Source organism: Pseudorasbora parva, chromosome 10 (assembly GCF_024679245.1).
Source record: "Pseudorasbora parva isolate DD20220531a chromosome 10, ASM2467924v1, whole genome shotgun sequence".
Lineage (NCBI taxonomy): Eukaryota > Metazoa > Chordata > Actinopteri > Cypriniformes > Gobionidae > Pseudorasbora > Pseudorasbora parva.
Genome location: NC_090181.1, coordinates 1,290,417 through 1,305,416, shown reverse-complemented (window position 1 = coordinate 1,305,416; position 15,000 = coordinate 1,290,417). Strand labels below are relative to the sequence as shown.

The 15,000-nt window shown below is 39.1% G+C and overlaps 1 protein-coding gene across 5 annotated transcripts in view; it reads left to right on the top strand.

The window, feature by feature from the left end:
- LOC137090868 (ryanodine receptor 3) overlaps positions 1-15,000 on the top strand; it is a 294,990-nt gene that overhangs the window by 74,011 nt on the left and 205,979 nt on the right. For all 5 annotated transcript variants that reach the window (XM_067454843.1, XM_067454842.1, XM_067454840.1 and 2 more), the window contains exons 3-7: positions 1,132-1,233; positions 9,644-9,658; positions 9,962-10,036; positions 10,206-10,284; positions 10,357-10,469. In XM_067454843.1, coding sequence (XP_067310944.1) covers positions 1,132-1,233; positions 9,644-9,658; positions 9,962-10,036; positions 10,206-10,284; positions 10,357-10,469 — 384 coding nt within the window. The remainder of the gene's footprint in view (positions 1-1,131; positions 1,234-9,643; positions 9,659-9,961; positions 10,037-10,205; positions 10,285-10,356; positions 10,470-15,000) is intronic.

Here is a 15,000-nt window from a genome sequence, read left to right as displayed (position 1 = left end):
CTTCCCTTTGCTCAATGAACTCTGGAATTGACCTGAAAATGATGATCTGAACATTTGGAGAACAGGTCGAGCCGTCCGCGATGGGGCGCAGCTCCACTTCAGTGGGTTTGGGAAGGTTTTCAATCATCAATCAATCAATCAATCAATCATCTTTATTTCTATCGCTCTTCTCCAGCGCCGATTGTGTCAGAGCAGCTTCAGTGTTAAACAGGACAATACTGCAGCAGAATTAGATTTGGCTGTACAGTCGTTCTGGAGTAAACAGTGATGTTATCAGCTTATTTTAATTTATCAGAGAGAGACAATGTTGGCAGATCAGTATTATAGTTTATAGAATTAAATAAGACCTCATTAATGAATGTTATTTGTATATTTAGTTGAATAACTCTGATCATAATGTTAGTGTCCCCAACTGAGCAAACCAAGCCAAAGGCGACCAAAGGAACCGAAACTCCATCAGGGCATGATGGAGAAAAATAAACCTTAGAGAAACCAGACTCAGTTCTCCTCTGGCCTATTAACACACAGTGGAGGATTATTATTCTGGACACCGCACAGCTCAGAGGTCAGATTAGAGCAGAATATTCGAGAGTTCTGGGTATCAGGCAAGAGACGGGTTTATTGAGGATGACGCGTTTTCTTTCTCTTTGTAAGTCAAAAATTAAAAATCAAGAAAGTAAGATGGTTACTGGAAAAGTATATATATATATATATATATTAGGGGTGTAACAATTCTTTTTAACAACGATTTGATCCGTATCACAATTTGAGGTTGTCGATACAATTCAAGGACGATATTGGTAAATTTAGAACGATGCGATCCGAAACGATTTAGTAACTTTTTAACAAAAATGTAAATCAGTGTGACTGAAATAAATACGTGCAGGTGAAGTTTCCTGGATTCCTGTTGTTTATTTTAAGGGAATCAGATATCAATTAATTATGGATATAAACAACCAGTGAATCTTTTGGCAGACACATGCCATGCCAGCAATATGATAACAACATTTGCTTATGAAACTTTCAGACAAGACAACATAAAAGTTTGTCCTGACGAGCTTCACATTCTAGTGTCGTGATGACAATGATGATGATGGTGTGTGTGTGTGTGTGTGTGTGTGTGTGTTTCAGTATGTTCCTCCGGACCTGTGCATCTGTAGCTTCGTGCTGGAGCAGTCGCTCTCTGTGCGCGCACTGCAGGAAATGCTCGCCAAAACTGGACAAAACAATGACGTAAGTACCAGAACACGCCGAACACACACACACACACACACACACACACACACACACACACACACACACACACACACACACACACACACACACAGAAACACAAACACACACACACACACACACACACACACACACACACAGAAACACAAACACACACACACACACACACACACACACAGAAACACAAACACACACACACACACACACACACACACAGAAACACAAACACACACACACACACACACACACACACACACACACACACACACAGAAACACAAACACACACACACACACACACACACAGACACACACACAGAAACACAAACACAAACACAAACACACACACACACACACAGACACACACGCGCACACACACACACAAACACAAACACAAACACACACACACACACACTCAGAGCACTGGCCTGTTGTCCTGTAGTGGTCAGTTCAGCACCAGTGTCTCACATGCAGAGTTTCGTTCAGCGTTTGCTCGTGATAGCGTGCCTTCGCTCCGTAATAGAGGAAGCTGTCCGATCGAGCTCCAGTCGAGGTAAAGGTCAGATGGGTCATGAGATGACCGGGACTCTCCTCTGTTAATCCTTCTCTTGCTTAGCCTGTCAATGACCTCTGAACCCCTGGACGTGCTCTCTTTATTGCGCTGACTCAGGACAGTTGATTCTTACTGACCACAGCATAAACACAAAGGACAAGCAGTTTGGAGAATTAATGGAGATATATATATATCCGTTCTATCTATCTATCTATCTATCTATCTATCTATCTGTCTATCTGTCTGTCTGTCTGTCTGTCTGTCCGTCCGTCCGTCCGTCCGTCCGTCCGTCCGTCCGTCCATCCATCCTCTCTCTCTCTCTCTCTCTCTCTCTCTCTCTCTCTCTCTCTCTCTCTCTCTCTCTCTCTCTCTCTCTCTCTCTCTATCTATCTATCAGATCCATCCATCCATTGTTCTAGCTGTCGTTCATTCCATTGTTTGTTCATTCTATCATTCGTTCATTCTATCTATCAGTGTTGATGGTTGAGCCCAAGGCATTTTCATCAGCGTTAAAATAAATCTCATCTTTATGAAACATCCACCCTAAAAGTAAGATATGTAACTAAAAGTCGGTCCTAGAACAGAGCCTTGAGGGACGCTGCAGGTCAACAGGGCTGACCAATGCTCTGACCAGTGCTGACCAAGACTCTTCTGCAGCAGTCCCAAACGAAGCAGCAGTTGTATCATTTATTGGTACTTTTTGGTTGCCTGACGTGGTAATCCTCAGCTCTAGTCAGAATATGAGTCTGATGCTCCATTGGGCTGTGATTATGGGGCGTTTCAACCCAACCAGGAAAGACCTCGATTGGACAGACCTACAACCAATCAGAGCAATGAAGCGACGCATTGTCAAATGTCAACAGAGCTCAACTGCACTGCGTTGCCAAGTCCTCATTTTTCCCCGCGGGTTGAAGCGACTATTATGTGATATATAGACCCATAAGTGCGAATTTTAGCAGAAACCTTGCCAAAATAACACACATTTACCCCCAAACACCCTTTTCCCCCGGAGAACCCCCGAAAAGCTATTGTTTAGGGCTAGTAAAAACTTTTTTGTAAAAACTTGGCAACCCTGTCTGCACGCACGCTGGAATAAACGATCTTGGCCGGTGTTGTAAAAAAATAAAACATGATCATCATTTCTGAGAGAAATAGTGAAGGTGATGCAGATACAAACAAGCTCTCCGTTTAGGATTCGAGTAAATATAACCCAAGCCCCTTTGATGACGAGATGATTACGGTACTGTTGATCATCTGTCCGTCATCGGCTAAAGCCCGCCCTGATGATCTCATTGGTCCGTTTCTGTTGATCATCTGTCCGTCATCGGCTAAAGCCCGCCCTGATGATCTCATTGGTCAGTTTCTGTTGATCATCTGTCCGTCATCGGCTAAAGCCCGCCCTGATGATCTCATTGGTCAGTTTCTGTTGATCATCTGTCCGTCATCGGCTAAAGCCCGCCCTGATGATCTCATTGGTCCGTTTCTGTTGATCATCTGTCCGTCATCGGCTAAAGCCCGCCCTGATGATCTCATTGGTCCGTTTCTGTTGATCATCTGTCCGTCATCGGCTAAAGCCCGCCCTGATGATCTCATTGGTCCGTTTCTGTTGATCATCTGTCCGTCATCGGCTAAAGCCCGCCCTGATGATCTCATTGGTCAGTTTCTGTTGATCATCTGTCCGTCATCGGCTAAAGCCCGCCCTGATGATCTCATTGGTCAGTTTCTGTTGATCATCTGTCCGTCATCGGCTAAAGCCCGCCCTGATGATCTCATTGGTCAGTTTCTGTTGATCATCTGTCCGTCATCGGCTAAAGCCCGCCCTGATGATCTCATTGGTCAGTTTCTGTTGATCATCTGTCCGTCATCGGCTAAAGCCCGCCCTGATGATCTCATTGGTCAGTTTCTGTTGATCATCTGTCCGTCATCGGCTAAAGCCCGCCCTGATGATCTCATTGGTCAGTTTCTGTTGATCATCTGTCCGTCATCGGCTAAAGCCCGCCCTGATGATCTCATTGGTCAGTTTCTGTCGATCATCTGTCCGTCATCAGCTAAAGCCAGTCCTGATGATCTCATTGGTCAGTTTCTGTTGATCATCTGTCTGTCATCGGCTAAAGCCCGCCCTGATGATCTCATTGGTCAGTTTCTGTTGATCATCTGTCCGTCATCAGCTAAAGCCCGCCCTGATGATCTCATTGGTCAGTTTCTGTTGATCATCTGTCCGTCATCGTCTAAAGCCTGCCCTGATGATCTCATTGGTCAGTTTCTGTTGATCATCTGTCCGTCATCGGCTAAAGCCCGCCCTGATGATCTCATTGGTCAGTTTCTGTTGATCATCTGTCCGTCATCAGCTAAAGCCAGTCCTGATGATCTCATTGGTCCGTTTCTGTTGATCATCTGTCCGTCATCGGCTAAAGCCCGCCCTGATGATCTCATTGGTCAGTTTCTGTTGATCATCTGTCCGTCATCGGCTAAAGCCCGCCCTGATGATCTCATTGGTCAGTTTCTGTCGATCATCTGTCCGTCATCGGCTATAGCCCGCCCTGATGATCTCATTGGTCAGTTTCTGTTGATCATCTGTCCGTCATCGGCTAAAGCCCGCCCTGATGATCTCATTGGTCAGTTTCTGTTGATCATCTGTCCGTCATCGGCTAAAGCCCGCCCTGATGATCTCATTGGTCAGTTTCTGTCGATCATCTGTCCGTCATCGGCTATAGCCCGCCCTGATGATCTCATTGGTCAGTTTCTGTTGATCATCTGTCCGTCATCGGCTAAAGCCCGCCCTGATGATCTCATTGGTCAGTTTCTGTCGATCATCTGTCCGTCATCGGCTATAGCCCGCCCTGATGATCTCATTGGTCAGTTTCTGTTGATCATCTGTCCGTCATCAGCTAAAGCCCGCCCTGATGATTTCATAGGTCTGAACAGTTTCTGTTCGGAGATAATTACTCCTCTATGGAGCGATGCCAGACCGAACTACCCGACCTAAAGAATTTCTGGGCAGGTGTTCAGCTGGCATCCGGGCTAACTTTTTGGTAATTTTATAACGGAACTTGCTCATAGTTTGCTCTTTATATATAGTGCGCATTTGTGCGCTGCAAGCACAGGAAAGTACATTTTTCTGAGAAGAGAGACTTTTTTATTTCATAACAAGCTATGAAAATAACATTAATGACACTGACAACCTCTCATCTGTAGGCCTGGGACGGTATGGATTTTTTTTTTAAAGCAAGAAATTCCCGCGGTTCAGCGGTAAACCGCTTTTAAACCCGTGATATAAAAAAGAAAAAGAAGAAAAAAAAAGACGTGGAACAGGCGTGGCGCCCCCTCTTGCGCGTTTTGTTGTGAGTGCCACACGCATTAATCTTTTTCTATAGTTTGCTCTGTAAATTAAATTGAGAGTATAACTAATGCATATATGCTGTTTTAAATACTGTACTATATTCCAGATATATAGCCTACATTTTACAATAATAAACGCTCAAACATCCATTTCATAAGCATGCGTGCTTATTTTCCGTCAGTGAAACAACACATACAGCCTGTAAAACATTTAAATGATTATAAGTAAATAATGGTAATCTTAAGAATATAAGAAAATTAAATATTTGTTTAAAAAATATTTGTTTTATAGCCTTTAAGATGTGGGACACAAGCTGGATACACACCGTCTCGTCTTCGTCTTCATGTTTTCTCCTGATGCTGCAAAGCCACACTTGTTGTAAAACGTCTGAAGAGCGAATTTTATCTTCCACAGGGTCGAGACATTTAGGCTATGTTTGATTATTCACTGCTGGAGAAAACGAAAGTAAAACCGCTGGGCGTGTGAACGGCGCTATTCAAATAAACTTGACGCGCCTCAATTCTAATAACAAGCACAAACTGTGTTAAATAATATTTCGTCCTGCAGTGTTTTTCTACTTTACCACAGTAAAAGATGTGAACGGGACTTAAGCAAACGAAAGGAAGAAACGTTTATAATTCCCTGCAAAAATGAGTGCGCCGCAAGTGAAGATTTGGGAAAACAAACGAGATGTCCCGTGGGATAAAATGGACTAACGTTAGCCCTATTGTTAAAATTCACGGAAAACGAAATATCGGATGACCAGATTGCAAAACAGAATTAAAAAACTGGCTAATCTTAAATTAGGCTCCGCCTCCCTCTCTCATTCGGCATGAGTCCAGAGCCTGTGTTCATGGCTGCGATGTAACATCTGCAAATTAATTTCCCTTGTAAAAGCTTTGTGCTTCACCCCTGTGGTAAAAATCTCATAAAACCACGTTCACATTAAAAAACACTGGGTCAATATTATAGTTCGAAATTATAGTTTTAAGTAGAAAATGGTATGAAAGGAGATATTAAAATAAATAGTGCACAACTCCTCCTAAGCGGAAGCAAGCTAATTTTTCCCCTCACATGCAAACTAGCGCGGATGAGTCCTTATTCGGATTAGTAAAATAACAAAATGTAGTTTATAAGTAGAAAATATATTTATGTAAAGAGATAAAATACGGAGTATAGCCTACTATAGTAAATTATATCTTTTTATACAAAAAAATACAAAAAATCACGATAAAGTGAACATGCTAGTTTTTCTAGCAAAAAATATGAAGGCTGGAATGTAAACTTATTTTATTTTTATTTATTTTTATTTGGCCCCACTTTATATTAGGTGGCCTCAAGTATGTACTTACATCAAAAAATAAGTACAATGTACTTACTGTGTTCAAATTGTATTGCAAAACACCTTTGCTGATATTAAGGTTGGACACGGGTAGAGTTAGGGACAGGTGTGGTGGTGTGGGTAAGTTTAAGGGTAGGGTTAGGTGTAAGGGAAGTGGCAACTGTGTAATTACAAATGTAACTAAAGAAATTAATTACAGACGTAATTACATGCAGGTATTTTTTTAAATGTAAGTACAATGCAAAAACACGTATGTGCACAATAAGTGCATTGTATCAAATGATTAATTAAAATGTTAGTACATGGTAGTTAAGGCCACCTAATATAAAGTGGGTCCTTTTATTTTTTGCGGTGATGGCGGTGACGATCTCAGACTCGCGGTAGGCATCACGTGACCGCGGTTTTGCTGTGAAATGGTAAACGTCCCAGTCCTACTCATCTGAACGTAGATTCTGAATCAGGACAACACATTTTTACTTAAACCGCATCTAACGGAAGAGTTTGGCATTTACGGATGGGTCAGTAACCCAGATCTTTGAGCACTCTCAGTCTTCAGGTCGGTCAGTGTCTCTTCACCATCTGAAGCTCTAGGGCTTTTGTTTAAAGGTCAGACGTCCTTATGGTCCAGATGGTGAGCCTGACGACCGGTGGCGGCTCTGATCTTTGCATTTTAACTCCTGTAGTGCACTCGGATACATGCATGCAGGGCATAAATTAACACTTGCCAAGCCAAGCCACTTGCCAAATGCGTGTACAAATATTGGACATTTGACGGGCCATCGCTTCAACGTAAGGAACGCTTCGGAAAGGACTTAGTTTTATATTAGCAAGGCTAGTGATTTTAGATATGGTCTAGAAATCGAGGATTATAAAATTTCACTAGTATCTCAAATTTTCATGTCATAAAGTTTGGTTTTCATAAAAATTCATTTTAAAAATCTTAAAAGTCCCGTACGGCTTCATTGAGCGGGTCAGAACTTTAACACAATAACTTGTCAAATCATGCTAGTAACATGTTCATTCGTGCTAACAGCATGCTGATTCATGTTAACATTAAAACATGCTACCAAACATCACAAATCATTTTAGTAACATGTTAATTCATGATAAATAATGCTATCAAATATGTAAAATCATGTTAAAGCATGTTAGGAACATGATAAATAATGATACCAATGTGTTTAAAAATGCTGACAAACATCTAGTAACATGTTAATTCATGATAAAACAATAGTATTGTTAGTATTTGACAATTACTAGCCATGCTATTTCATGTTAAAACATGCTATTTAATGCTAAGACATGTATTCACAACATGTTAAATTATGTTAACAACATGTCAATTCATGTTAACATGTTAATTCATGAGAAAACATGCTATATCATGTTAAGATATGCTAGCAGAATGTTAAGAAATGCTAATAAGCATGCTAAGAAATGCTAGCAAAATGTTAAATAATGCTTGCAATATGATAAATAATGCCAGTAGCATGTTAATTAATCGTAACATGTTTTGCTAACATGTTAAAACATGCCGGTAAACATGTTAATTCATGTTAAAACATGCTTAAACATGTTAATTCATGCCATTAAACATGCTAAAACATGTTAAAACATGCTAATTCATGCTAAAACATGTTAATTCATGTTAATTCATGCTAAAAACATGTTAAAACATGCTAATTCATGCTAAAACATGTTAATGCATGTTAATTCATGCTAAAACATGTTAAAACATGTAAATTCATGCTAAAACATGTTAAAACATGCTAATTCATGCCAGTTAGCATGCTAATTCATGTTAAAACATGTTAATTCATGCCATTAAACAATGCTAATTCATGCTTAATCATGTTAAAACATGCTAAATCATGCTAAACATGCTAATTCATGCTAAAACATGTTAAAACATGTTAATTCATGCTAAAACATGTTAAAACATGTTAATTCATGCCAGTTAACATGCTAATTCATGTTAAAACATGTTAAAACATGTTAACTCATGCCATTAAACATGCTAATTCATGCTTAATCATGTTAAAACATACTAAATCATGCTAAACATGCTAATTCATGTTAAAACATGTTAATTCATGCTAAAAATGCTAATTCATGCTAAAACATGTTAATGCATGCCAGTAAACATGCTAATTCATGCTAAAACATGTTAAAACATGCTAATTCATGCCATTAAACATGCTAAAACATGTTAAAACATGCTAATTCATGCTAAAACATGTTAATTCATGTTAATTCATGCTAAAAACATGTTAAAACATGCTAATTCATGCTAAAACATGTTAATGCATGTTAATTCATGCTAAAACATGTTAATTCATGCTAAAACATGTTAAAACATGCTAATTCATGCCAGTTAGCATGCTAATTCATGTTAAAACATGTTAAAACATGTTAATTCATGCCATTAAACATGCTAATTCATGCTTAATCATGTTAAAACATGCTAAATCATGCTAAACATGCTAATTCATGCTAAAACATGTTAAAACATGTTAATTCATGCTAAAACATGTTAAAACATGTTAATTCATGCCAGTTAACATGCTAATTCATGTTAAAACATGTTAACTCATGCCATTAAACATGCTAATTCATGCTTAATCATGTTAAAAAATGCTAAATCATGCTAAACATGCTAATTCATGTTAAAACATGTTAAAACATGTTAATTCATGCTAAAAATGCTAATTCATGCTAAAACATGTTAATGCATGCCAGTAAACATGCTAATTCATGCTAAAACATGTTAAAACATGCTAGAAACGTGTTTCCCTTGCTTCACCAAAATTCATTTTCAACAATTCAATTCAAACTTTTTTTATTTTTATTTTTTTTTACTTACAGACAAAACTTGTTCAAGCCAACTTGAAGTTTGTTTAAAACTTTACTCATCTAGTTACTGGCTTGTAAAAAAATGTTGTCAAGTGAGGTGTGTAGGCCCTGAATGTGTGTGATATTAGCCAAATTAATCTGAAGATGTGTGTACATCAGTGTGTGTGTGGTGTATTAAGCTGAAGATGTGTGTGTACATCAGTGTGTGTGTGGTGTATTAAGCTCAAGATGTGTGTGTACATCAGTGTGTGTGTGATATATTAAGCTCAAGATGTGTGTTTTTATCTCACCCTCTCTCTCTGTGGTTCTTCACTCTGCGCGCAGCAGTTCATTAGGAAGGTGAGTGATTCCCACTGTCCTCCACATCAGCTCAGTGTGTGTGTATGTGTACATCAGTGTGTGTGTGTGTGTCTACATCAATGTGTGTGTGTCTACATCAGTGTGTGTGTGTCTACATCAGTGTGAGTGTGTCTTCCTCACTGTGTGTGTGTATGTACATCAGTGTGTGTGTGTGTACATCAGTGTGTGAGTGTACATCAGTGTGTGAGTGTACATCAGTGTGTGAGTGTACATCAGTGTGTGTGTGTGTGTGTACATCAGTATGTGTGTGATAAAGGAGTGATGTAATGGTTCTGTCTGCAGGCGGCTCAGGGCGGAGGACATCGGACCTTACTCTACGGTCACGCCATCCTCCTCAGACACTCCTTCAGCGGGATGGTGGGTGAACTCTCTCCCTCTCTCTCTCTCTCTCTCTCTCTCTCTCTCTCTCTCTCTCTCTCTCTCTCTCTCTCTCTCTCTCTCTCTCTCTCTCTCTCTCTCTCTCTCTCTCTCTCTCTCTCTCTCTCATCAGATCTGAGTGTGAGCTTCTTCATGTTGTGTGTTGCAGTATCTGACCTGTCTGAAGACGTCTCGCTCTATGACGGATAAGCTCTCGTTTGATGTGGGACTTCAGGAAGACTCTACAGGTAAGGCTTGATTGCTGGACGCTCCAGGAAGCCCCGTTACTCCACTGATGATCTGTGTGTGTTTCGCTCTAGGTGAGCCCTGCTGGTGGACCATTCATCCCGCGTCCAAGCAGAGATCCGAGGGGGAGAAAGTGCGCATCGGAGACGATCTCATTCTCGTCAGCGTGTCATCTGAACGCTATCTCGTGAGTATAAACCCAACATATATAACATTTGAAATCAGTCCAGGTGTGTGAAACGGGCCTGAATGCTTCTCACCTGTCCAGCACATGCCCAGCTCATATTTCAGCCCAAAATCAAGAGAGATAGAAAATACTAAATGTTGTGATTAAAATGTATTCATTTATTTATTTACTCATTTATTTATTTATATTTCCATGGCTATTAAACTCAGTTTAATTTAATTTATTTTATTTACATATGTATGTATTTGCTCTGACCGCTGTCACAATTTGGCCCTTGTCAAACTCGCTCAAATCCTTACGCTTGCCCATTTCTCCTGCTTCACACACATCAACTCTGAGGACAAATTGTTCACTTGCTGCCTAATATATCCCACCCACTAACAGGAGCCGTGATGAAGAGATCAGCAGTGTTACTCACTGGTACAGTCGGTACGGAAAGTATTCAGACCCCCTTACATTTTTCACTGATATATTGTTGCCATTTGATTAAAATAATTTAAGTTAAAAAAATTCTCATTGATGTACTCACAGCGCCCCATATTGACAGAAAAACTCAGAATTGTTGACATTTTTGCAGATTTATTAAAAAATAAAAACTGTAATATCCCATGGTCCTCAGTACTCAGACCCTTTTCTCAGTGTTTAGTAGATTCCCCTTCTGATCTAATGTAGCCGTGAGTCTTTTGGGGACAGATGGAAGTTTTCCAGAGCTGGATTTGGGGATCTTCTGCCATTCCTCCTGCAGGTCCTCTCCAGTTCTGTCAGGTTGGATGGTAAATGTTGGTCGACAGCCATTTTCAGGTCTCCAGAGATGCTCAATTGGGTTTAAGTCAGGGCTCTGGCTGGGCCAATCAAGAACAGTCACAGAGTTGTTGTGAAGCCACTCCTTCATTATTTTAGCTGTGTGCTTAGGGTCATTGTCTTGTTGGAAGGTGAACCTTCGGCCTAGACTGAGGTCAGTCTGAGGTCTTGAGCACCTTGGAGAAGGTTTTCGTTCAGGATATCCCTGTTCTTGGCCACATTCATCTTTCCCTCGATTGCAACCAGCCGTCCTGTCCCTGCAGCTGAAAAACACCCCACAGCATTATGCTGCCACCACCATGCTTCACTGTTGGGACTGTATTGGACAGGTGATATTTTTCTCCACACATACCGCTTAGAATTAAGGTCAAAAAGTTCTATCTTGGTCTCATCAGACCAGAGAATCTTATTTCTCACCATCTTGGAGTCCTTCAGGTGTTTTTTAGCAAACGTTCATGTGTCTTGCCCTGAGGAGAGGCTTCCGTCGGCCACTCTGCCATAAAGCCCCGACTGGTGGAGGGCTGCAGTGATGGCTGACTTTCTCCATCTCTGCATCTCTGGAGCTCAGCCACAGTGATCTTTGGGTTCTTCTTTACCTCTCTCACCGAGGCTCTTCTCCACCGATAGCTCAGTTTGCTCGGCCGTCTCTAGGAAGGCTTCAGGTCGTCCCAAATGTCTTCGATTTAAGGATTATGTAGGCCACTGTGCTCTTAGGAACCTTAAGTGCAGCAGAAATGTTTTTGTAACCATGGCCAGATCTGAGCCTTGCCACAGTTCTGTCTCTGAGCTCTTCAGGCAGTTCCTTTGACCTCCTGATTCTCATTTGCTCTGACCTGCACTGTGAGCTGTAAGGTCTGATATAGACAGGTGTGTGGCTTTCCTAATCAAGTCCAATCAGTATAATCAAACACAGCTGGACTCAGATGAAGGTGTAGAAACATCTCAAGGGTGATCAGAAGAAATGGACAGCACCTGAGTTAAATATGAGTGTCACAGCAAAGGGTCTGAATACTGAGGACCATGTGATATTTCAGTTTTCTTTTTTAATACATTTGCAAAAAAGTCAACAATTCTGTGTTTTTCTGTCAATATGGGGTGATGTGTGTACATTAATGAGAAAAAAATGATTTTAGCAAATGGCTGCAATATAACAGAGTGGAAAATTTAAAGGGGTCTGAATACTTTCCGTACCCACTACGTACGGTAATATATATATATATATATATATATATATATATATATATATATATATATATATATATATATATATATATATATATATATATATATATATATATATATATATATATATATATATATATATATATTAGGGGTGTAACGATACGCGTATTCGTATTGAACCGTTCGGTACGAGGCTTTCGGTTCGGTACGCGGTACGCATTATGTACCGAACGGTTCTTGGACTAATTAATTAGATTTGGAAAATAAAAAAGTGTGTGAAATATAATAATATGCGTTCAACAAGGTAGCCCAATAACCAAAACGACATAACAGCCAATGCCGAAGTGATGCAACACCGCCAAAGTGAAAAAAAAAAAAAAAAACACCAAATATGTTTTAGGCTACTCACTCAGGTGCTCGCTTATAGTAGGCTACGCGCTGAATGCTCGTGGCAAAATGGCTATTGCGTTTAACAGACCAGAAATAGAAGATCCTCCAATAACCAACAGGTCTGGTGTTTGGGTGAACTTTGGATTCTCTGTAAGCTATGATGGTGTTGGCAAGAGAGATGGATTAAAAAACAAGGGTATGTCGCATTTGCTGATGGTACAGCAGCGAGAATAATTCATGTCATGTCAATCAACTCATTTACGCCGACAACAAGACGATAAAAAGGAGAAACAGCCACAAACTATCCCACAAACTATCCCCGCAGCATTTAGACAGACATTTCCAACGTATTCAAATGGCAAAAGACATCACCGCGGCGAGTGGTCCATTTATAGCCGCGGATATGAGACCTAACGCCCGTTTCACACATACTCCGTCTGCAGTGCGTGTGCGGTGCGTATTTTTTCCCGTACCCATGTTAACGGATGACAGCTACACTGCACGCGGATGCAGTCCGTCAGTCCGTTCCAGGTGCGTTGCGTCTGCAGCAGTGTACGGATCGTTTTCGTACCGAGTCTATTTTTTGCTTTGTTTTTTTTTCTCTTAAGTAAAGCAACAAAACGACACCTTACCTGGCATTTAGGTAAAAAAAAGTGCCATAATGGATAGCACTCGTACTTTCTTGGAGGTGAAAAGCAAAGTTCCTTATTGACCTGCAGGATTTCTTTTAAAAGCGTGTAAAAACGAAAGAAAAGACGAGAGTCGGCTGTTTTTAAATAGACTATTGTAAGTTTCTAATTTAAAATGTTTGTGATTTAAGGCTATAAACTATGTTTAAATGTTTTGCCACTTGTGTGAGCTAAATCTAAAGTATATAAATATGAATAAATGAATTTAATAAAATGTTGTTTAAATCTAGTAGGCTACGTAACCTGACTTCTATTAAAGAGGAAACAAAGAGAATTGGAATTCTGACAAGGCATGTTCAGTAAAAACTTTTGGATTTTAAATAAAAAATAATGAATCAATGCTGTGTTTGTGGTATGCAACAGCGGACCAGTTGCGGACGGCAAACGCAGCATACGTGAAAGCAGGGTGTGGGGCTCCTGCAACGCACACGCAACGCAACACGCACCGCACACGCTAATGTAAAGAGCTAATGTCTTATTCCTGTAACTACATAGAAGATGGGTAAAGTATAGCTCCATCATTGTTCAATGTAAAAAAAAAAAAAATCATACTTTGTTAGTTTTAATAAAAAAATTATAAAAAAAGGTAATTTATCTGCCAATTTTTTCTTTTTGCTGTAGGCCTATCTAAAACATACCGAACCGTACCGAACCGAACCGTGACACCAGTGTATCGTATCGAACCGAACCGTGAATTTTGTGAACCGTTACACCCCTAATATATATATATATATATATATATATATATATATATATATATATATATATATATATATAATTTATTTTATTATTGAACCATTTATTTTTTCATTCCATGACTATTACGCTTTTTGGTTTATATTTTGTTTTATAGTTCAAAATATTAATTTAATTAATTTAATTATTTACATCTATTTTGTTACTTTTTTATTTAATTTAGTTTTTAATTACATTTTTATTAATTAAATTAAATTTTGTTTTATTTTATTATTTACATTTATTTTTGTTAATTTTTTTTTTAATTAATTTTCATTAATTTATTCATTAATTTTATTTACTTTTATTTATTTTTTACATTACTTTTATTTTTTTTAATTGATAAGCTTTTCGGTTTATATTTAGTTTTATAGTTCAAAATATAACTTTCATTGAATTATTTATTTATCTATTTTTGTTGCTTTTAATTTAATTTAATTATTAAATATAATGTTTAAATACATTTTTTATTTGTATTTTTTATATTAAAAGCATATTTATTATATGCATAATTTTTTACAAGGAATCAAACAGATCTTTTTTCATCTCTAGTAATGATTCCCTTTTTGAACATGTGAGGCGCTTCACACAGCAGATCAATGACTGACACAGTGTGTGTGTGTTGCAGTGTGTTGTGTTTGTGTAATGTTTGTTAGTGGACGCTTGCATAAGATCATCTGAAACTCATATTTACAGCTTAATCTGAATTAAACGCATATCCCATGATGCCGAGC